At 54.1% G+C, this 20,935-nt stretch overlaps 2 protein-coding genes across 8 annotated transcripts in view; one reads left to right on the top strand and one right to left on the bottom strand.

The window, feature by feature from the left end:
* Positions 1-12,562, top strand: part of TNRC18 (trinucleotide repeat containing 18) — a 57,151-nt gene extending 44,589 nt beyond the window's left edge. For 6 of the 7 annotated variants that reach the window (XM_062588100.1, XM_062588102.1, XM_062588105.1 and 3 more), the window contains 12 exons: positions 1,296-1,738; positions 2,576-2,740; positions 3,626-3,767; positions 4,207-4,324; positions 4,594-4,669; positions 5,045-5,153; positions 6,327-6,443; positions 6,721-6,885; positions 7,438-8,732; positions 9,198-9,434; positions 9,906-9,980; positions 10,146-12,562. In XM_062588100.1, coding sequence (XP_062444084.1) covers positions 1,296-1,738; positions 2,576-2,740; positions 3,626-3,767; positions 4,207-4,324; positions 4,594-4,669; positions 5,045-5,153; positions 6,327-6,443; positions 6,721-6,885; positions 7,438-8,732; positions 9,198-9,434; positions 9,906-9,980; positions 10,146-10,352 — 3,149 coding nt within the window. In that variant the 3' untranslated portion in view covers positions 10,353-12,562. The remainder of the gene's footprint in view (positions 1-1,295; positions 1,739-2,575; positions 2,741-3,625; positions 3,768-4,206; positions 4,325-4,593; positions 4,670-5,044; positions 5,154-6,326; positions 6,444-6,720; positions 6,886-7,437; positions 8,733-9,197; positions 9,435-9,905; positions 9,981-10,145) is intronic. The other variant, XM_062588101.1, reaches the window with a different exon arrangement.
* Positions 12,563-14,577: 2,015 nt separating this feature from the next.
* On the bottom strand, positions 14,578-19,932 carry SLC29A4 (solute carrier family 29 member 4). The gene is given in 11 exon segments (XM_062588523.1): positions 14,578-14,994; positions 15,126-15,179; positions 15,182-15,365; positions 15,727-15,914; positions 16,237-16,364; positions 16,499-16,775; positions 17,160-17,234; positions 17,821-17,949; positions 18,032-18,145; positions 18,497-18,628; positions 19,770-19,932. Coding segments are annotated over 11 exon segments (1,587 nt in total). The 3' UTR covers positions 14,578-14,851.
* Between the last annotated feature and the right edge of the window lie 1,003 nt (positions 19,933-20,935).

The raw sequence follows: 20,935 nt of genomic DNA, 5'->3' as shown, positions 1-20,935 counted from the left end.
CTGCAAGCAGTGGTTGTCACAGCAGGGCCTGCTCAGTGTTCAGCTTGAGAAAGGTTTCTGCCAGCCTATCCCTGTAGCTGTTGCTTATTTCGACATATAAGCCAGGCTGGTACACTCTTGCAGCTTTGGACTCCTGTCACCTCCCCGACATGAAGTAAGGTCTGATTTCAGAGCTGGTTTGTCTGAAGATGAAGTCACACACGTGTGCAGAGGGAACAGGTCTGTTGCGGGTTAGAGGAGGGCCCGTGAGAGACATTTGGCTGATGCTTCTTTTTGAAGAGGGAGAACCAGGTTCTGATGATGTTTCCACACTTCCCAGGAGGTGCTCTGCCATGCCGCAAAGCCCAATACTCTGGGAAGTAAACAGATTTATAATATCTGGGTTCAGTTCCTTGTGCTGACCCACACTTACTGCGTGACCTTGGGCAAATTTCTTTCCAGATATGTTTCTAGCTGTCTGAAGGCACAGCCACCATCTACCTTGAGCCACAAGTGAAGGCACCTTGCTTCCTACCCCTGTTCCTGCCCAATAGTTGTGGATGTGGCCTCTGTGCCAGAAGGGGACAGTTTCCCTTCTCTCCCTGGAAACATGTGATCTTGCTCTCCTTCATCAGGTTCTGGGAAGGGGAAACACACTGATGGTGGTGAACACCTTGGCATTACCACAATATTTTAGGCTACTGGGTACTGCCATGCCAGTGATGCTGAGCGGAGGCCAGCATGAGGGGATTTCCATCTGCCACAGACAAAAGATCATTTACCTCTCTTGACTTTAAGGCAATTACTTGAGCCAATAAAAAGCTCTTTGCTATCTCTTGACCAATGGGGAAAAATATGCTTGACATCTGGGTTTACTGAATTCATTAAAGAGATCATTCTCCTGAAACAAAGGTGAGGCAGCAGAGGACCCCCGCACAGGAGGGGAGGAAGACTCAGCGTGTGGGGTTTGTATTTTGCTTCAGCCAAGCAATTCCTTTTTGTGGAGGGGGGAGGTGTTAGATAATCTTCGTCTTACGAGCTTTCCTGCAGGGTTTTGTGGCAGAAGGGAGAAATGGAGGCAGCGAACACCCCAGCCTGCCTGAATGGATAGGCTCTGGGGAGCCTCATCTGTGGGGAAGTCAATGTTTTTGGGGGAATGGAAACAAATCTTGAAGGATGGGGGAATGAGGGTGGAGGGGAGGAAAGGATCAGTAGTGTTGAGGAACAGGCATGACATCTTCTGCAAAGCCCAAAAGCCTCCAGCTGGACGTGGTCCAGCCAGGGCCTTGGCTGATGGTTAAATACTTTGTGTTTAGGGACGGAGTTTGAGTACACTGACTCTGAGAGTGAGATCAAGATCAGGAAGAAATCACCCTCAGGGCTGCTGCGGGGGAAGAAGGGACCACTGGACTCAAGCAGCATCCCACCGAGCCAGGCCCCAAGCAGCCTCGACTCTGGATCCGGGAGCACTGACAAGGCCAAACTTGGGACTGAGAAAGGTCGCAAGCTGAAAAAGTTCAAGTCCCCCAAGGACTTGAGCTTTGAGTTTGGGTTGGAGGCCAGCGATGATGACCTGTGGAACCGGCGCCGGAGTGAGCGGATCTTCCTCCACGATGCCACCATGTCCTCAACCATGCTGACCCCTGCAGTGCCCACCAGCTCCACTCCCGTCTCCAAGCCCGGGCGCTGTGGGAAGGGGGCACCCATGAGCCCCAAAAAGGAGGGCAGCAAGGGGAAGGAGAGGAAGGAACTAAGCAAGGTGAGGACCATGTTGGCAGAATTGGGATGCAGCAATGAGACTCTTGGAATTTCAGGGCGAAGGGAGGGCGATTGTTTCCGCTAGGAAAGAGGAGAGTTGAGCCTGTCTCAGCTGTTACCTTGATGCTGTTTAAGTGCCCTTCGTTCTCTTCCACCAGCCCCATGTATACCCAGAGGAGCTCACAGGCTCAGGTCTGACTCATAAGGATTAAAAGCCTGTTGTGTAAGGCAGGTTGTCGTGACATCCTCTGTGTCCCAAATCCACCCTGCCTGGATTGTCCAGAGTGGAAATCCTGCCTTAAAAGCCCTGTGAACATTCTCATGCTCCAAGCACAGCTTGTTGGCTTGCTGAGCTGTGGCCCTGTATGCTAGCCATTAAGGCTGTTCGTCTTTTATATGTGGTGTCTTCTGAGGGCTGTGCCTGGCAGGTAATGGCAGCGGTCTCTCCACAATTGCTGATTCTTCAGCTTGGCTGAAGGTTTGTCTCCCTTTAGCTCCATTTCAGCTCCTGATGGAGTTGCTGGGGAGCACTGGTTGTGGGGAGAGTTAGACAAGCTGTGACATGAGGCCAGCTGGGATCTTCTTGGAGCTCCTTGAGAGAAAGTTTGATTGATAGGAGTTGCTCTCTGGGGTAATGAAGAGCTCTTGTTGGAATGTATGAACCCTGAATGCAGAGCTGGGAGAGGTAAGATGTGGTACAGCCAGTGAATGGTAGCTGGCTGAATGTCATCCTACCGGTATGCAGCCTGCTTTGCTCCACTTTTAACCTCTCCCTGGACCGTGATCTTTACTAACCCTATCTCTTTACTGATGGGAGGTATTTTCTTTTTTCTCTTAGCAGCGGAAGAAGGGTAAAGAAGCACCCTGCTGCTCTTCTTCCTCATCCATGTCACCCCCTGGCATCCCTAGCTCCCCTTCTGATGTCCGAGTCAGCCTGGCGAATGCTCTGAGCTCCACCAAGAAGAGCAAAGCCAAGGTGAAAGCCAAGGAGGTGAAGAAAGAGGTGAGAGGCTGGTTCTAGGCTGGGATCAGATGGAGCTGGCCATTAGAGCTCTGCTCTTTTCCTGACCTGTTGCGATGTGAGGGGGAAAAATCCATACACACAGGTCTCGCTCTGTGCTTTAGAGGCAGAATGCTGATTTGAGAAGCCTAAGCTCCAAGGGAAGCTAACAGCGGGTACTTACCTCTGCCATCCAGTGTTAAGTTAGCTTAACTTCATCCCCCAAATTAATGTGCAGACAGGATTCTCTCTAAGGCCACCACAGAGACGGAGGGAAGCCTTCGTGGACAGCAAAAAGTCAGGAGATGGTGATGGAGTTGCTCTGTTCACCACTGAGTGGTATGATTCATGCCATGTCACCGCTGGTTTCTCCTCCATTACTGTGGCCTGTCTTCTCTCATAATACACGTTATGGCAACTTTTTTTTTGCATGATTTATGAGTGTAGTGGTTATTGTCTGTGCATAACAGCAAGAAACAGATTACAGGACTTCTAGAAGAAATATGAAGAGTGTTTGCTACTCGTTTTGTAAAAAAAAAAAAAAAAAGAAGAAGAAAAAAGAGAGATGGTGAATGCAGAGCAGTGCTATGGCTGTCTTCTGAGCTTCTCTTGTAATGTCCAGGAATCAGATGCAGCTAGGATGTGTGAAAGGGCTGTTGCTCAGCTCTCAGTAATGCTTGGGAAGAAACCCAGAAAACCAGAGGTCTTTTTGCAGCCAAAAGGCAATTTGGGGTACACCCGCTTAACTCTCTGCAGTGATTAACATGGCTGGGGATGAAGATGAGTTTGTCTCAACATCTTCAAGTTATTTGTTGCTGGAGGAAGGTGAAATGGGGTCAAACTGTTGCCTCTTCGCATCCCAGTGATGTGCTGCTTGCTCTTCTGCAGAACCGAGGGAAAGGAGGAGCAGTCAGCAAGCTCATGGAGAGCATGGCAGCTGAGGAGGATTTTGAACCCAACCAAGACAGCAGTTTCTCAGAGGATGAGAATATCCCGCTGAGCATGCTGGTCGAGCGGCCACCCACACCAGGTGACGGAAGGAGGGGTCGGAGGCTAACTGTGCAGGTGGCAAAGCAGGGCGTGTTTCCCACCGTTGCTCAAAGGAAGGCTGGCTGACTTTCCTGTGTTGTTTGTCAAGAGCATGAGTCCTTGGGGTGAAGGTCCCACCTTTCCAGTCAATTTGATTTGCCCAATGTAAGCCCCATCAGAGTGATCAACTGTATTTGATGTCTAGATGAAGCCCAGTTTCTGAGCTGCCCTGTTTTCATTAACCAGCGTATTATTACTGCTTGAAAAGGAGGCCCTCTTTTCTTCCAGGAGCTAGCTAGAGACAGCCCTTATTGCAAAGGGCTTGCTGACCCTTTTGTAGGGGCAGGTGGTGCTAGGACCATCAAAATTCCCTCTCCTTTTGCTACTACTTTTTCATGTACGATGCTCTCTAATCTCCATCTTGCTCCAACACCTCACAGCTCCCCGCTCCTGCATAATTGACAAGGATGAGCTGAAAGATGGCCTGCGTGTCCTCATTCCCATGGATGACAAGCTGCTCTATGCTGGTCATGTCAAGACGGTGCATTCACCTGACATGTAAGTTAAAGAGCTCCCTTATCTGCCCGGACTTTTCTGGTGAATGGAACGTAGCTGATGCCGGGATCAACTTTGGGGGTTTGGAAAGAGACAGACAGAGTCTGGCAGGGAGAGAAAAAGAATTTTCTCTGATTTTTCAGTGCTGAGGAAAATCCAATTACTCCTTATTATATGTTCTCAACTAAACTGGCGGCAGGGCTCAGAGGGAGGTGTTAGCTGACTGGGGTGACCTCGTCTACATGCTGAGTCTGACAGCCTTTGTGTTTCAGATACCGCGTAGTGGTGGAGGGTGAGAGGGGAAACCGTCCCCACATCTACTGCCTGGAGCAGCTCTTGCAGGAAGCGGTACGTGAGGCCAGGGAGTGCCTGTCCCTGGTGCCTGGGCCCTGGTTTGGAGTGGAGGAGGTTAATGGGAAGTCCCCATGGCTGGGGCAGCAGGGGAGTCCCAGTCCTGCCTCCATGGACGATCTGAGCAGAGCTCCCTTTCGTGCAGGTGGCTGCTCTGTGGGCTCAGTTCCCCACTGGAAATGAGCACCAGCCCTATGTGTCAGTGGGAATAGCCCTTCATGCTGCCCTGTGAGGAGAGAGGAGGCTGTTTCCCAGTGGGCTGTTTCCCAGTGCAGCCTCCTCCAGAGCTGCATTGCTACATGCCAGGTGTGGTGGGATGGTCTGTGCTCGTGCTGAGAATGTCAGTAATTGCCTCCCTCTTGCCCCGAGCAGATCATTGATGTGAAGCCACCTTCTGTGCGATTCCTGCCTGAGGGCACGAGGATTGCAGCCTACTGGAGCCAGCAGTATCGCTGTCTCTACCCAGGGACAGTTGTCCGAGGTAAGCCCACCAGCTGCCCTGCACCATGAAACAAGGACGTCTCAACCCTGTGTGTCCTGAGGGACACCAGCCTTGTCTGGGGCAGCTGTGAGGTCTGCTATGAATGTCGCAGAGATTGTAGCTTGTCCTGTTCCTCTTCTCTGGCCATGCTCAACTTTGTGAGGATGCTGGTGTAGTAACATCCCATGGTCCAGGAGCTGTGCTCTTGCAAGAAGAGGTCTAAGGGATTTAGGAGCATAAAATATCAGGAAATTCAGCACTTTTCAAAAGGTCAGGATTGACTCCAGCCCAGAGGTCCATGATTTCTGAGGTACTGGAAGTTTCTAAATCACCTGACCACTCATAGCTGCCTCTGAAACGCCAGTGCCTGATGCCTCCCAGTCTGGACCCATTAAAAAGCCAGTGAAGAGCCCTGGACAGTTCTACTATGACTGGTCTTGCTTTGGGCTCTCAGTCACACTACGCATGTTTATGAAGGAATTGTTATTTATAGTGTATAGACTAGAGGTGCTGATGCAGGGAGAGAGAGAGGGAACACGGCTTATTTCTCTTGGAGAGAAGATGAAGAAAAACTGGAGCTTGTGATTACTGAGAGTAGTTAAAAAACACAGGTCAAAAAAAAAGAAACTGCAATAAAAATTGAAAAGTGAATCTCTGCAAGTATAGATGGAAATAGGGAGAAGAGGCAGGAAGTCAAACTGAAACAGTTGTTACACACTGGAGCAATACTCTTGACAAGGAAATTTTGCACTTGGTGGAAAAGTTCAGTATTATCAGGAATTTTTCATTGTGGAGTGAGCCTTCTGCCCTCTCCCTGCACAGATATGTAGGAATGATGGGGACAGGATACTTTGGAGTTCGTGCAGGAATGGATCCCATCTACTTCTTGAATCCTGGGAATGTCAGCAGCAGAACCAGATCTTTTCTGCTCATTCTGCTGCCCCTGTCAGGTTATATCTGCTCCAGGTCCTTCAGCCTAGCCCCAGTGAGCCAGATTTCACAGCCAGGAACTACTGCAGCTTACCAGCATAATCTAATTTGGATCCAATTCCAACAAACAGATTTGCCATTTGCATGTGCCTGTCTTCCGTGCGTGTCCCCACTTCCCTGATGAGTGGTTTTGTGCTCTCGTGTTTATTCCTAACACTTTTCTTTTGTCTTCCAAACTCACAGGATCCTTGGATATGGAGGAAGATGGAGATCTCATCACAGTAGAGTTTGATGATGGGGACACAGGACGCATCCCACTGTCTCACATTCGGCTTCTACCACCTGACTACAAGATCCAGTGTGAGTCCTGCTACTCAGCTTTCTGCATGATGCTTCTTACTGCCAAGCTTAGGGAGTTTGGGGCCACCAGCCTCTGAGATTTTGGGGCTAATTCACAGACTCTGATACACAAAGGTTACACCATTAGTTATGGGTGTGGAAGGCTGGAGTGGGACATAATCTGTCAGGAAAAAGGCCTGATCCCTACTGTAGTATTGACAGGGTTGTGTTCCCCATGTCTCCCCTCTGTTGCATGTGTTGTTCGATTGCCTTTGACCGTCTCTTTGACCTGTTGCAGGTGCTGAGCCTTCTCCTGCCCTCTTGGTGCCCAGCACCAAGCGCCGTAGCCGTAAATCCAGCAAGGATGCTGGAGAAGGAAAAGAGGGAGCATCACTGGGGTCAGAGGAGCCCGTGTCAAAAGGCAAAGGACGTGGGAGAAAGCCAAGTGTCAAGGCGAAAGCTGGTAAGTCGTCACTGCTGCTGCACCCGAAACAGAGAGTCCTTGCACAGTTTCCCATCTCTCTCCCTGTCTTAGGAGAGTTGTTTGTGTCAAGGTCTGGAGGGGAATGGATGCGCTGCTTGGTGCCAGCAAAGTGCCTGAGAATGAGGCTTCTCTGCAGTAGCTGCATTTTGCAGGAGGGTGGCTCAGAGAGCTTCCTTCTGTCAGTCAGGGCTACAGAGCAGTCATTTTTTTAGCTGAGCATCTCAGAGGCCATCAGCAGGGCCAAAGATGCAGGAGATCTGCAGGTTGGTTCTTCTGCAGTCAAAGCAGCACCCTTGGGCATTGCCAGTCAGCCCTCATGGGCACTGGCATCACACCAGGCTGGCCCAGATTCCTTATTAACCCTGTTGAGTGAGAAGTGAGGACCTGTTCCTCTTTGTGGAGATTTATAAACAGTCAGGAACAAGCCACCCTTGGCCAGACTCCAGTCAGTGTTGGTGTCAGGCTGTGTCTGAGCTAACGGGGCTCATTTGGGTAGATACCATCGTGCTATGTGCTTCTTCCCCTCTGCAGAAGAGGCTGCCTTGCCAGAGGAGAAAGATCAGGTTGATCCTTCACTTGGTGCCTCTTCAGTCCCAGAGAAGCCAGCCTGCTTGGGCAAGCCAAGTGTGAAAGGGTCGCGAAAATCCCAGTCGCTGCCGGCTGGAGGCTCTCCTGTCCCCACGGAGGAAAAGCGGTTGAAAGCCAGCAAGATGAAGATCTCCACGAAACTGCACAGTTCTCCACAGCCTGCTTACCAGCCTGCTGTGTTTGGCAGCATCCTCAGCACAGAGGCCTACAGTGACCTCCCAGGGACACTGACAGCCTTTGGCTCTGGCGATACTTCAGCGGCAAAAGCCAAGGCCAAAAAAGGGCGGGCCTCAGAAGAGACGCAAGAGTTTGGCACCATGGCCAAGGCTCAGAGGAAGCATGACAGCGAAATCCTGATCAAGCTAGACCATGAAGGCGTGATGTCTCCAAAAACAAAGAAGATGAAGGAGGCAATGAGGATGCTGGAGGACTCAAACATGGCGAGTCGCAGGGACAGCAAGAGTCTCTTGGGGCTGGGCTATTCCCCTGCCATGGGTGCTGAAGGCAAGCAGAAGTCTTCCCGAGGCAAGGGAGCCGAGGGAGATCCTTGCCCTACCAGCTTTGCAGGGAAGTTTGATGGCTCTGGTGAAAGCCTGACTGCCTCAAAGGACCAGGAAGACAAGACGGCAGCTCCTGCAGCTGTGGAGGAGTCTGAGAGCAACAGCAGTGACAGCAGCTCAGAGTCAGAGGGAGAAGAGGAGGCTGAGAAGAACCAGGGAGAGGCCCAGGATAGCAGCTCGGCCAGCTCGAGAGCATCCACTCCTCTCTCTTCCTCCAACTCTTCCTCCTCTTCCTCTTCTAGCAGCAGCTCCTCTTCTTCCTCCTCTTCCTCCTCCTCTTCTGCCTCATCGACCTCTTCTTCATCGAGCTCCAGCTCCTCTTCCTCCTCTACCACAGATGAAGACTCCTCCTGTAGCTCTGATGATGAAGTAGCTGAGGCCCAGCCAAGCTCCTCCATCCAGCAAACTCTCCCTCCCAAGCAAACGAAGCAGGCAGGGAAATCCCGTGCATCCTCCCACCCCCAGAGCCAGAAACAGCCAGCACAGCAGCCGGTACAGCAGCCAGCACCACAGCAGAGCGGCAACAAGAGCAGGCCCAAAAAGCGTGAGGGCATCCACCTGCCCACCACCAAGGAGCTGGCCAAGCGCCAGCGGCTGCCTTCAGTGGAGAACAGGCCCAAGATAGCTGCTTTCCTACCTGCACGGCAGCTGTGGAAGTGGTTTGGGAAACCCACGCAGGTAAATATCACCTCTCCCATGTCTTTGTAGGGCTTCGGCACTGGTATTTGCCTAGTGGTGCCTCTTACTCCGTGCTCCTAGGGCTGCCCAAAGGAGTCTTCTTTCCCTTCTGGACTGGCAAAACTCTGCTGATATGGTGTATTCCCAGCCTGACCCTGGCTGTGGGTATATCTCTAGTTTGAAAGGAGGTTGTTGTTGATTTGTCCTTCTGCCACTTATTCCTATGGGGATGTCTTGTTGATGTCCTAGTTGAAGGCTAACACCTGGCCCCATCTCCTAGTTCTCCATTAGATGGTGTGTAGCACCAAGGCCATGGCAAGACATCCCAGTGGGGGGGCGGCTATAGTCATTGCCAGGCTGTGGATGGCTCTGCTGACAGAGTAGGATGTCAAACCAGGTGAGCAGTGATGGCTGGGGAAACCTGAGTGATCCCTGGCAGCTCACCTGCGCACCCTCTCTTGACAGAGACGAGGAATGAAAGGGAAGGCCAGGAAGCTCTTCTACAAGGCCATCGTCCGGGGCAAGGAGATAATCCGCATTGGAGACTGTGCGGTCTTTCTCTCAGCTGGCCGCCCCAACCTACCCTACATTGGCCGGATCCAGAGCATGTGGGAGTCGTGGGGGAACAACATGGTGGTCCGAGTCAAATGGTTTTATCACCCAGAAGAAACAAACCCTGGGAAGAAACTCAATGAAGGCAAGGTAGGCTAGTCTGCTTTGCTCAGAGGGCTGCAAAGCTGCTTGTCCCCATTTTTTTTCAAAGGACAAGGGAAATACCCATGGCCCCATTCATTACCAGGACCCAAGATGGGGTTGGCCCCTCATTTTATACTGCTAGGGCTGCCTGTGGTATGGACAAGCCTGGCATTTACTCTTTGAGCAAGGGAAGGGTATTTTTTTATCCTGTTAGGAAATAAAGACTTGTGTGTGAATCTAAAGTTTGTCAAGAGCCAGACTGAGGGTAAAGACTAGTGGCCCAGTACTCAAAAACACTGAATTTTGCACACACATGTGCAGTGTGGTTTACAGCGTGCTTCCTGTACTTACCACCGGTAGTTGTGGATGAGGATCAGAGCTGTGAACATACATGCAGTGAAGTGTAGATGATAACATGGAAAAACAACTAATTCACCTTCTTTTCATTTCTCTCCCCTTTTTTTCTCTTGGGCACAGCGCTGGGATCAGAAATCCGGCAGGAGTCTGTCCACAGCTTTGCAGGCATCCAACCAGAGGAAGGACTTTATGGAGGTTGGTGAGGCTGGAGGAGCCCTGGGAAGGGTTGCAGGGGATTGCACAGCTGGGGGATTGCAATGGATGGTTTTCCTGCATATTGTAGATGATGCTTTAAACGCTGTGTGATCTACTAATTGTTCTTTTTCTCTCTGTCTCCTTCGTTCCATTCCTGTCATGCAGCGAGCCCTCTACCAGTCCTCTCATGTGGATGAAAATGATGTCCAGACCATCTCACACAAGTGTCTTGTTGTTGGTCTGGATCAATATGAGCAGATGCTAAAGACAAAGAAATACCAAGACAGCGAGGACCTCTACTACCTTGCAGGGACCTACGAGCCCACTACGGGCATGATCTTCAACACCGATGGGGTCCCTGTCATCTGCTGACTGCCCGGGGGACACGTGCCACCCCCTGGGAAAGGACGGGACAAACCTGAGGACGTGCCTGTTCAGACGACATGATTGTTTCTTTCAATGCTCATGACTTCTGTGTCACACTACAGACAGGAGAGCGCAAGAGACAGGGAGGAGGAGGGAGAGGGCTGGAGAAAGGTGTTGGGGAAGCAGTTACAGGACTTGAGGAAGATGCTGTGGTGGTGGTGGTGATGCCTGAACCCCAAGGCTCTTCTGGAAGTGGCTTTAATTAAGGTGACACTTGACCAACTTCTCCCTTCCTCCTTTTGGTCCTGGAAAGCACATGGGTCTCATGATCATTTCACCAGCGGGACCCCCCCAGCAGGAGGGATCCATTTTGTGTCATTTGCCCCCATCTTTAACCCAGAAGCTGCCTGTATGTGGAAGTAGACCTGCTAGCCTTCTGCATACACTCTTCTCCGTCCTTATATTCCCTTTCCTGCTTAGTTTCGCATGACCTTTTAGGAAGGACAGGGTGGAAGCGAAAGGAGATGAGTCTCTCTCAGCGCCTCATCTTGATCCTCTCAGCGCCTTTGTGTAGTCCCCTTTCCCTGGAAACCCCTGGCCCAGCATGTACGGAGCAGAGCACAGAGATGGCAGGAGAGGTTCTCCAGGCTGGGAGGAGCCTGGCAGAAGAGGAGCCAGCGGGTTTTGGAGGCTGCGATTCCCACTGCCTCGAACAAAAGGTCTGAACCCTCCTTCACCTACCCTCTGTGTCCCTCTGGCCCCAGAAGGGCAATGGGGGAGACCCCCTGCGAGCACGGGGCGAGGGGGTGGCGCTTGGTGAACAAAGGCCTCGTTTTGGAATGTGCAGCAAAGCGGGGAAGGAAACAACTGGGAAAAGCTGCTTTCTGGAGCTTGGAGCAGAGGAGACCCCAGGCCACTGGAGCTAACTCTTGGCAGAAGAGATTTCACCTCCCCCAGCCAGCTTTCACCCGTCAGCTTTGCCTGAGCAGAGCTGTGGAGCTGAAGCTGCAGGGAAGCCCTCACCCTTCATCCGAAGGGTGTGGGGCTGGAGCATGCAAAGCCCCAGCCGAGCCTGCAAGCTGCATTTCCGCAGCCGGAGTCACGCCGTCGTCTCGGGATGAGAGGAAGGGGAGCGCTACAGCTTCGTCCGCACAGCTGGCCAACCTCCCCGCGGCTCCCGGGGAGCCGAGCCCGTCGCCTCCGTCTCGCTGCGGCCGGGCGGGGGCCGGACCCGCGGCTTGGCTGCCGCTGGAGCAGCGGCCGCGGAGGACCGCAGCCTGCGACGCGGCGTGCGGCCGGGGGAGCGGGGCCGGAGGAGAACCCCCCACGACCACGCAACATCCTTGCACTTAAAACGAAACGGAAGAAAACTCCAAAAGACGCACTGACCTTTGCAACTACCCACTCGCACTACGGATCGCTAGGACGTAGAGCTGGGCCCGGTGGGGAGACGCTCACGAGGACGGATTCGACGCTTAGCCGCCCTGGTACCGCCGGCGTGCCGGAGACCAGAGGCCCGGGCTCGGGGGAGAGGGACGCCGCCCTGCAGAGTAACCCCTCACACTTTAGAAGAACCACATGGTGCTGAACTCATACCATCTCTACCCCAGGCCACGGGCGCCTCGAGACGTGGCGGATAATTAGCGGTTCTAAACTGTACAGTTTTAATGTACCAAAAGACTCTTTAGCCCTCCTGTATTATAAGTTTAAATGGATTCAACTTTTTAATTATAAATATAAATATAAATATATATATATAAATATAAACTTTTTAAAACTGTGAAAAAAATTATGAAATTATAAAAAAAAAAAGAGACAACGACAGAAATGAACACAGTCTGACGTTTAGAATATTATTTTTTATTTCCTGTTGGATTGTGATTGTAAATGATCTGGGAACAGGCACACCCCCCCCACGCTCAAAGTGTACTGTACTTCTAGAAGCAAATTGTGTGAGCATATTTTAAAGAGCGAGAGAGAGAGCGCGCGAGAGAGATTTTATGCTAATGTTAAATAGAAAGCACTTAAAACCCACTGCCTTCTATGGAACACAAGGATATTTCAGACAATCGAGAGGAAAGGAGAGCCAGGTTTTTTGTCTTTTTTTTTTGTTTTGTTTTGTTTATGTTTTGTTTAAAACAATTTTTTTGGCATTCTGTTTGTTGGAGAACTCTGTGTGATCTTTTTTTCATAAAAAAAATTAATTGAAAAAAAAAAGAAACCCAGCGAAGCATCATTCTTTGTCTCACTTTTCCTGACTACATTTTTTTTTTTTTTTTTTCCCAGCCTTGGTTGCGGCGTCTGTCTTTTTTTTTGGCGTCTCTCCGTCCTCGATGTCGCCCGACGGACCCTGCGGTGAGGGGCGGAGGGCTCCGCGGGGAGCAGGAGAGGTGCCGGAAAGCGGAGGGGAGCCCCGCATCAGCCCGGCCCGGACTCCCGCAGCCGCCGGCGATGGGGGCCAATTCAGGGAGGAGAGAAAAAAAACATTGCGTTTGGTTTTTCTTCTTCCCTGCTCCCTCTGCGTCCCCCTCGGCACCTCCGACCCCTGGGAAGCGGCAGCCGCTGGCGCCTCCGGGCTCGCACGTGGGGGCGGGCAGCCCCGAAAATGAGCAGCCCTCAGCACTGGCGTAGGTGTGACGAGCGCGCCGGAGCACCCATGGGAGCACTGGTTGGGGCTGTCTTGCCTCTGAAGTCCCCCCCCATCACGTGGACGCTTCGGTGTCACCCCTTTCCAGCTGTGCACGAGGTGGGTGGGATGCTGGTGAGCCCCCCCCCCCCCCCCCCCCCCCCCAGCATTGCCACCAGGCCAGCGCGCCGCTCCGCTGCCCTCCCAGCTGGACGTCCCGCCGGGCGCCCGGCCGGCGAACGGGAGCTGGCGACAGCTCCGAGGAGCCACGGCGCCCTTCTCCCCCCCCCCACCACCAGGACCTGCAGCCTGGTGCCATTTAGAAAAGAAAAGAAAAAAAAATATTAAAAAAAAAAAAAACAGGAAAAGTCATTTATTCATCAGCAGACCCCCCCCCCAACCCAGCAGTGCGAAGACGGAGCCGAGCCAAGGGCTCTCGTGCCCTGTGGACGCAAGCGGGCACGTTTCGGCAGCACCCAGCCCTGCCTGCAGCACCCTGCTCCCTCAGCACCCGGTCTTTCCTTTTGGGAATGGGAGAGCAAGGGGAGGCAATTTTATTCCCCCCACCACCACCACCCCTGCCATGCTTGCATGAGCTGGCCCACGTGCTAGCAGCTCTCCAGGGTCGCCTAATCCCCACCCGCCTTTCTGCCTTTTCTCTTTGGTTTTTTTTTTTTTTCTTTTTCCCCTCTTTTTTTTTCTTTTTCCCCAGCTCCATTTGACAGCCAGGCTCTGCAGAGGAGGAGGAGGGTTAAAGTGGGGCCCAGCACCTTCGTGAGAGGATGAGGCTGGCCCTGACTTCATCCTCCACCCCGTGGCTCTGAAAGGCGTTCGCTCGCCCCGCAGCGCCGGCTCCCAAGCAAGGGCTGGCCCGGTCGGGGCGCTCAGCCCGCTGGCCCGGCGTGGGTGCCCCGGCGCGGGAGGGGGCCGGGGACGGCTTTTGTGCCCCCAAGGTTTGCTCCCCGCGGGCCGCACAAGCTCGGCCTTGGCTCCCCGGGTGGGACAGCGCGGCGGGGCGGTGAGGAGCAGCCCTGCCGCGTGGTGCGCGCCCGAGTCCCTGGGGCTTTCACACGCAGGAGGGGAAAAAAAAAAAAACAGTCAGAACCAAAAAGAAAAGTATTATTTTTTTTCCAGCCAACGGAAGTGAATTGGGTCTTTTACACCTATCTTCAGAGGTCTGAGCATTCGGGGAGGGTCACGATTTCAAGCTGGTCTCAGTGAAGCCTGCAGCACCATCACGAGGCGCCACGATGCACCTGCCTGGCCCCACCGGGGTCTGAAGGAGCGGGTCCTCCCTCTCTTGCTCCTCCTCGTCCTCACCAGCCCCCACCTCGCTCCCACCCTGCTCTCTTCATAGCCCATCTGCTCTGGGTGAACTCCAGTGCCAGCAGCCAGGACTCCCAGTGTGGGGGGGGCAGCAGTATGGTGCTGGCCCCCCAGTCCACCCACAGCCACCATGGGGCAGGGACCAGCCGGGGTTGGCAGGCAAAAATCCGCATCGCCTTTGCCTGTTGGGGGGGCCGGGGGGGGGGGGGGGTCCTATTACCTTGCAGCTTTTGCAGTATTTTCTTCCTGCTGGCAATGGCTTAGCTCAAACGGGAGGGGCAGAAACCACCTGGAGAGCTGCACGGCACCTGCCCTGCATGCCATAACCTTGACCAACCAGGCATCAGTTCCTAGCTTCTTGGGCATCAGTGGCCTTTCCCACCCGGTGCCACGGTGCTGCTCTTCCCAACCAGGGATATGGCAGGATGGGGACAGGCAAGGACATTGAAGCTGAGCAGGAGGGCAGGACCACAGCAAGAGCAGAGGCAGCGAGCGCCCATCCCCAGCCACTAGCTCCTGCTACCTGCTCCGCTCTGTCACCCTGTGCCTGGGCTCAGTACCCCGCCGTGAAGGAGCTGTTGAGGGTCTCGGTGTGGAAACAGGTACTGTGGGATGCACTGGTGAGGCTATAGGCGAAGTAGGCAACAGCAGATCCCAGTGTCAGCCCCGTCATGTAGGACACGGTCATGGTGTTACCTGCAGGGGAAGGAACGTGGACATCAGGGCCAGTTGCCTGGGAGCATGGAGAGGTCCACTAGCGCTCTGCTCTTGGTCCTGCTTGTGCCAGCCATTCCCAGCCATCCCCACCAGCACCATGCACTCCCTACCTGCCAGCTCCCGCTGCTCCGGGCTCACTTTGCCGGCGGCCAAGATCATGGGACGCTGCCGAAGTACCCGTTGGTGATGCCCATGAGGAGGGAGAAAATGCAGGGCCATGCAGGGTGGCCAAAGGCGGGTTTGCCATTGGGGTACACGCACATGATGAAGAGAGGGATGAACACCACGCGGAGACAGGAGTAGACGAGGAGGTGGGTCCCTCGCCAGTCGTAAGGCAGGGCAGCCAGTATCTGAACCAAGGAAGGGAGAGACCACACTGGGGTGGAAAGCAAAGCAAAGACTAGATGGATGAGGGGGGCTGAGACCATGAGGCCCAATTCAGTGGCCACAAGGAGGAGAGGAGCTGGTGGAGACAAGAAAATCATCTGCTGCAGGATCCTGACCCCAGCCATCACGATGCACAACCTCACACTGGTTAGATGACCCAAGAGTCAGAGATCACCCTTGATAAAGCCAAGAAATTTTGAAAGAGCAGAAAAGGAGAAGGACCAAAAAAAAAGGGTGCAAAGTGTCAGGCCCTCTCCCCATGGCAAGGTGGAGAGGTCTTCCCTCAGCCCATTCCTCAGCATCACACTGATGGGGCCCTCCTACCTTGCCAACAAAGTCGGAGAGGTTGAAGATGGCCATAATGAGGATGGGGAGCCATTCCCCCAGCGTGCAGTTGTGGATCTCTGACTCCAGCCCAGGAAAGAGGCACAGTGTGATGAAGTAGGTCATAGCGATGGAAAGCATGTAGGCCCAGATGACCCTGGAGACCACGTAGCGGTGGATCAGCATGTCTGGGAGAGATGGCAGAGCAGCTCAGCCAGCAATGGATAAATATCTGAGCTTTTTCCCTTCTTTGAGCCTCCTGTCAGCCTCAGTCCAAAAGTCAGAGCCAAAATGACTACACCAGTGAGATGGCAGCTCCCACGCATTGACGCATTTGGGGATATCTTCTCAGGAAGAGATTCTTGGGCACAGAGAGAAATAAACACCCATTCCCCCAAAAGTCCTGGGTAGTGGATAGCTCCATCTGCTCCATAAAATGCTAGAAAAATGCCCCGTGCCCTCCACCAGCATGCCAAAACAGGTTGTCCTGCAAGCTCAAGACATACATACCTCTGAAACTCGGCCAGCTCCTCTTGATTTTGGGCCGAGGGACGTCGAAGCGCATGTAGGTCCCACTGCCGGCTGGCTCTGCCTCATGTCCCAGGCTGCCTGTGGGGGATACTGGCTGCCCTTGAGGCCTGTTTTCCTGCATGGAGGAAGAGGGGCTCTGAGCTGTGACCCCTGGGACAGGCAGGCTCAAGGCAGGGGAGCGTGACAGAGACCACAGTGGTGAGTGGGGACATTGCCCCTATGCCAGAGCGCTCTCTGTGACAGGGCACTTACAAATCGAACATCCTCAGCAGTGACATCGTGGTGAACTCGGTAGCCCGTCCCGCAGTCCCCGGCCCCCTTGGGCTCGGGGAGGCCCTTGTGGGAGCCGGTGGTGTAGTAGCGAACGAAGCGGGTGCGTTTTACCAGGAGGTGGAGGATGAAGCACGTCAGCTCCATGCCAATGGAAATGAAGAAGAAGATGACTGTGTTCTCCTTCTCGTCTGACAGCAGGAGCTTGGTGAAGATACGGCTGAGGGAGATGATGACCCCAGCAGTGCCTGGCGGGACAACCGGAGTGGGATGGTCAAGAGAGCCCCCTCCACCACGAAGGAACGGCTGCCCAGGAAAACCCTACTGAGGCCAACCCTGAGTGGAGATGCGATGGTAAGCAGTGCCAGCCTCCAGACATGGCGCAGCTGCTAGCAACAATTTTGAGGAGATGAACCTGGCTGTTACCCATCCCTCAGCCGAGGACCTCCCGCATGGGCAGCATGAAGGCTGAGGGGATGGGGCCTCCTTTTGTCCACTTCCAGCCAATTTGCAACCCATAACCAAATCCATCAGGGAACGCAGAAGTACTCGTAGTCCCTACGACTCTGCCCCAGCACCCAGCTGTCCCAAGCACGTGCAGAGAGCCGAGTGAGTGGCATGCAGGTACTTACTCTCGCCTGTCATCACCCCCTGCGTGTAGCGCTTGGGCAGCAGCCCGGTGTAGCCGTAGAAGCTGGATTGCTGCACTTCAATAGAGAGATGTGCAAAGAGGAGGAGGAAGAGGATTATTGCTCCAGCCGGCATCGTCCCTGCCCCAGGGACTGGAGCCCTGGTGTGATTCAGCCGTGCTGGATCAAGCCAGGGCTGCTCAGAGGGCACAGAACCACCCTGAGTGATGCTAGAAGGGAATATTGCAGCCCAAGACACCTTGTAGAGCCTGGCTTGCCATGGGGCGCAAGCAAGGCTGGGCACAAACCCTATCCTCAGTGGCCAGAGGAAGAGGAGGAGTGAACACGTCCAACATCACAAGAATGAAGATCATCACACAACCAGCGTGGAATGGCTGGAAACAGCCCTAAAAGCAGAAAAGTCCTGCAAGGACTGTCCCATCCCAAGGAGGCCGTTCACACTCCTTCCTCCTGCTTCACCTCCCCAGCAGCAATGCTGAGGGCAGGTAGCGTGCTCCACGCAGATTTGGGAGCTTGGGGACCAGGCAGTGGGATGGGCGAACAAGTGTTTGTTCCACGGACTTTTGGGATGGGATTGTTTTCCCATCCTTATTGGAAGGGCTGTCCTTGTCCCCCGTCCATGCCAGCAGGCGCCCTGACATACCTGTGCAGCCAAAGGCCACCACCCCCACGGCGATGAGGTTGATGGCATACGCTTGCCGGTGGGTGAAGAGCTCCAGCCAGACGTCGCAGATGCTGACGAAGAGCAGGGGCCCCAGGGCGAGGAGGTAGCCTGCAAGGGGGGCACAGAGGTGGGCGGTGGCGGGGAGCGGGGAGCTGGGGCTGGCCACGGATGCACAGGGCCATGCACTCACCCACGGCGATCCTGGTGTGCAAGCTCAGCAGCTCCACGAGGGCGTTGTTGAGGAGGACAGCCACCAAGGCCACCAGGATGTAGGTGAGGCTCATGTCGAAGACAATGGAGGTCCCTGTGGAGCAGGAAGGGTGCTGGAGCTGGCTGCCTGGTGGCCCAGCTCTTGTGGGAAACATTCCCCAACTCTTTCTGCACTTAGGGCCAGAGGCCGTTGTGCCTTTCTGAGCCTGCTCGGTGCTCTTAGCTCAGTCAAGAGCAGCCTTTCTAGTGCCGGGATGGCTTAGCTTCAGGAACAGATCAGCCTGAATTGCTGACCTGCTCAAGCACACCTTCCCACACTGGCCCCGTCAGCCTTTCACTGGTGCCCCCTAAACCTGCCCCTGCCTCATCTCCCCACTCACCATCGCGGCATGCGGGACACAGGTCCGGGACATGCTGAGAGTGCTGCAGCCAAAAGAAGACCTACCTGGATATTTATGATGCAGATAGTCCACATCGGTGATAAAGCTGTTGTACGGCAGGAGAAATCCCACCCCGGCCAGCAGCATGGCAAAGTAAATCCCATGGTATCGATCCTGGGGCTCGGGGTCCTCGGAAACTGTCCCTGAAAGGGGAAGGAGAGAGAAGGCGGTGATGGTCATGCTGCATGCCCAAACCCCACTGGTAGATACAAAATGCTGCTTTTGCGCAGGGGAACGAGCCCCTGGCAGTGGCACAGCTCTGCAGCCGCTGAGAAAGGGTGGGATTCTTCAGGGCAGCAATGTTTTAACATCTCAGAGGAAAGTCTCTTATCCTGGGGGCAGCACCTCTCCTGGGACCGGTGCCTCTGCTCTGGTTCTGGGGGGACACGTCTGGCTGCTCAGGGCTGGTCTCACACCAGCCTCCTCTGCTTGGGGGAAGCTCCCATGAGGATCCTTTATGGCAAAGGAGAGTATCATGACCAGCTAAAATTGCCCTGCATGCAGCGAGCGCTCTGACAACGGCGGGCACCTGGCAGCGCTCGCGCTAATAAACAGCACCAGGCTGCAGAAATTCCTTCCGTAAAAAAAGGCATTTCAACGAGAGGCCCGGGAGGCAGGGAAATAGCAGAGCTCTGCTGGGGGACAACTTCAGGTAACAGCCGAATAACCTCACGGCCGGATAACGTCCGTAAGAACCGAACCCAGCACGCAGGAAGCGGAGACACCGACGGCCCCGTGCAGAAAGGCAGCGGAGGGGCAAGGCAGGGCTCAGTGCAAATTCGCTGGGTTCTCAGGAGATGTCCCCGAGGTCCAGCCTCTGCTCAACCAGGAAAGGGTAAAATTTCGGGACAGAGGGTGCAGAAGGCACAAGCCAAGCAGAGAGCTGAGAGCCCAGTAGGAGGAACAGGCCACCAAACCCACAACTTGCCAGGAAACACCACGACCTGCTACTGCATGATGCTGTGCAGGCTAAAATAGGTACAAATAAGTCCAAAAAAGGCATTAGGCAATTTTATGGCTTTTCAGTCCATTTCTGGCTATTAAACACAGCCCAGGAAGTTCCCATGTTGCTAGGAAGTGGAAAAATCAGCAGTGTAGGTAGCTCATGCCCTGCTGTCCTCCTGAATCTGTCCCTTGGTGGCAGGTGCCCGGCATAGCAGCCCTGTCCTCAGACCCTCCTGATTCTTCCCCTGAGTTTCTCCCATCCATGAGCCACAGTGTGCCAGGACCTGGTGGACAGCAGGTTCCTCGCAGGCCGCATCACCCTGTGCTCCCTACCTGGCTCCATGAAGGTGAGGACGCCCTTGGCCTGGCTCCCTTTTCCCTGCAGCTCTTCCTCCTCCAGCTGGTAGCTGTCAAAGCTGAAGCTCATCACCACATTGCCCTCCAGCGTCCCCGCTGGGCTGACATCCTTGAAGCGGTCGGCTCCCACCGAGCCCATGGTGACTGACCTGTTGGAATATTGCAGCAGCACCCATCGGGGCACAAGCGGTGAGATCCGAGCGTCCCCCACCTTGGATAGCCCCAGGGCATCCCCGCGCAGGTGGCGTGGTATCTTTTTGCAGCCCTCCTTGCAGGATTGTTATTTAGAGGGTGGTTGCAGCTGCTGTGGCTTGGGGCCCGTGCCGTGCTGCTGTCCCCAGCGGGACCAATGTGCCCACTCAGGGCACGATACCCCTGTTGTGTTCACCCTTTTCCCCGTGAGTCTCCAACACCCTGGTGACCCCAGTGATGTCCCCATGCTGCATGTGACCTTGGGATGCAATTGATGCTCTTCTGGCTTTGAGTAAAAGCAGGTCTTCAACTTCTTTCTCCTGCATCCCACCAGCAACCCACATGGGGTATAGAGAAACCAGGATTTCCTTTCCCTGATGTCCTGCCCTGGAGGGGAGCAAGGCTGAGCAGAGTGGGGCTCCAGCAGGCTGGGCTTCAAGCCTCGTGCCGAGGTGAAGCGGCCCACAAGCCTCAAGAGTGGAGGAGGAGGAGGAATGCTGTTTTTGAGGAAAACAGGCAGAAGTCCCTGTTCCGAGTGTCCTGCTTCGAGTAAGAGTGGAGATTTTGGGTTGCAAGTGGAGAACTGTTGGGGTCCAAGGCAAACTGGGGAGGTGCAAACCAGCAGTGGCAGCATTAACCTACTGAACTGCTCGTCATGGGAAGCTGCCGATGTCAAATACTGGCATGATTTCCAAAAGCAATTAGATAAATTAATGGGTGAAAATCACTCACAGAGGGCAGTTGAAGGGGAAGAGCCCGCTGCCTCGGGAAGTCCTTGCTCACCACATCCTGAGCATGTGTCATGCCATGTTAACGCTATTTTTGTGCTCTTTTCTTGGCTGACCGCGGCTGGAGGCTGAACTATTGGCATGGGTTCAGAACGAGAAGATGCTCTTCTGCGTGTGAGAGGGGCCAGCCTACGAGCATAGTAATGCCAGCTGAGGCAAACT

The sequence above is a fragment of the Rhea pennata genome, chromosome 15, assembly GCF_028389875.1.
Source record: "Rhea pennata isolate bPtePen1 chromosome 15, bPtePen1.pri, whole genome shotgun sequence".
Lineage (NCBI taxonomy): Eukaryota > Metazoa > Chordata > Aves > Rheiformes > Rheidae > Rhea > Rhea pennata.
This window is presented reverse-complemented; position numbering and strand designations above follow the sequence as displayed.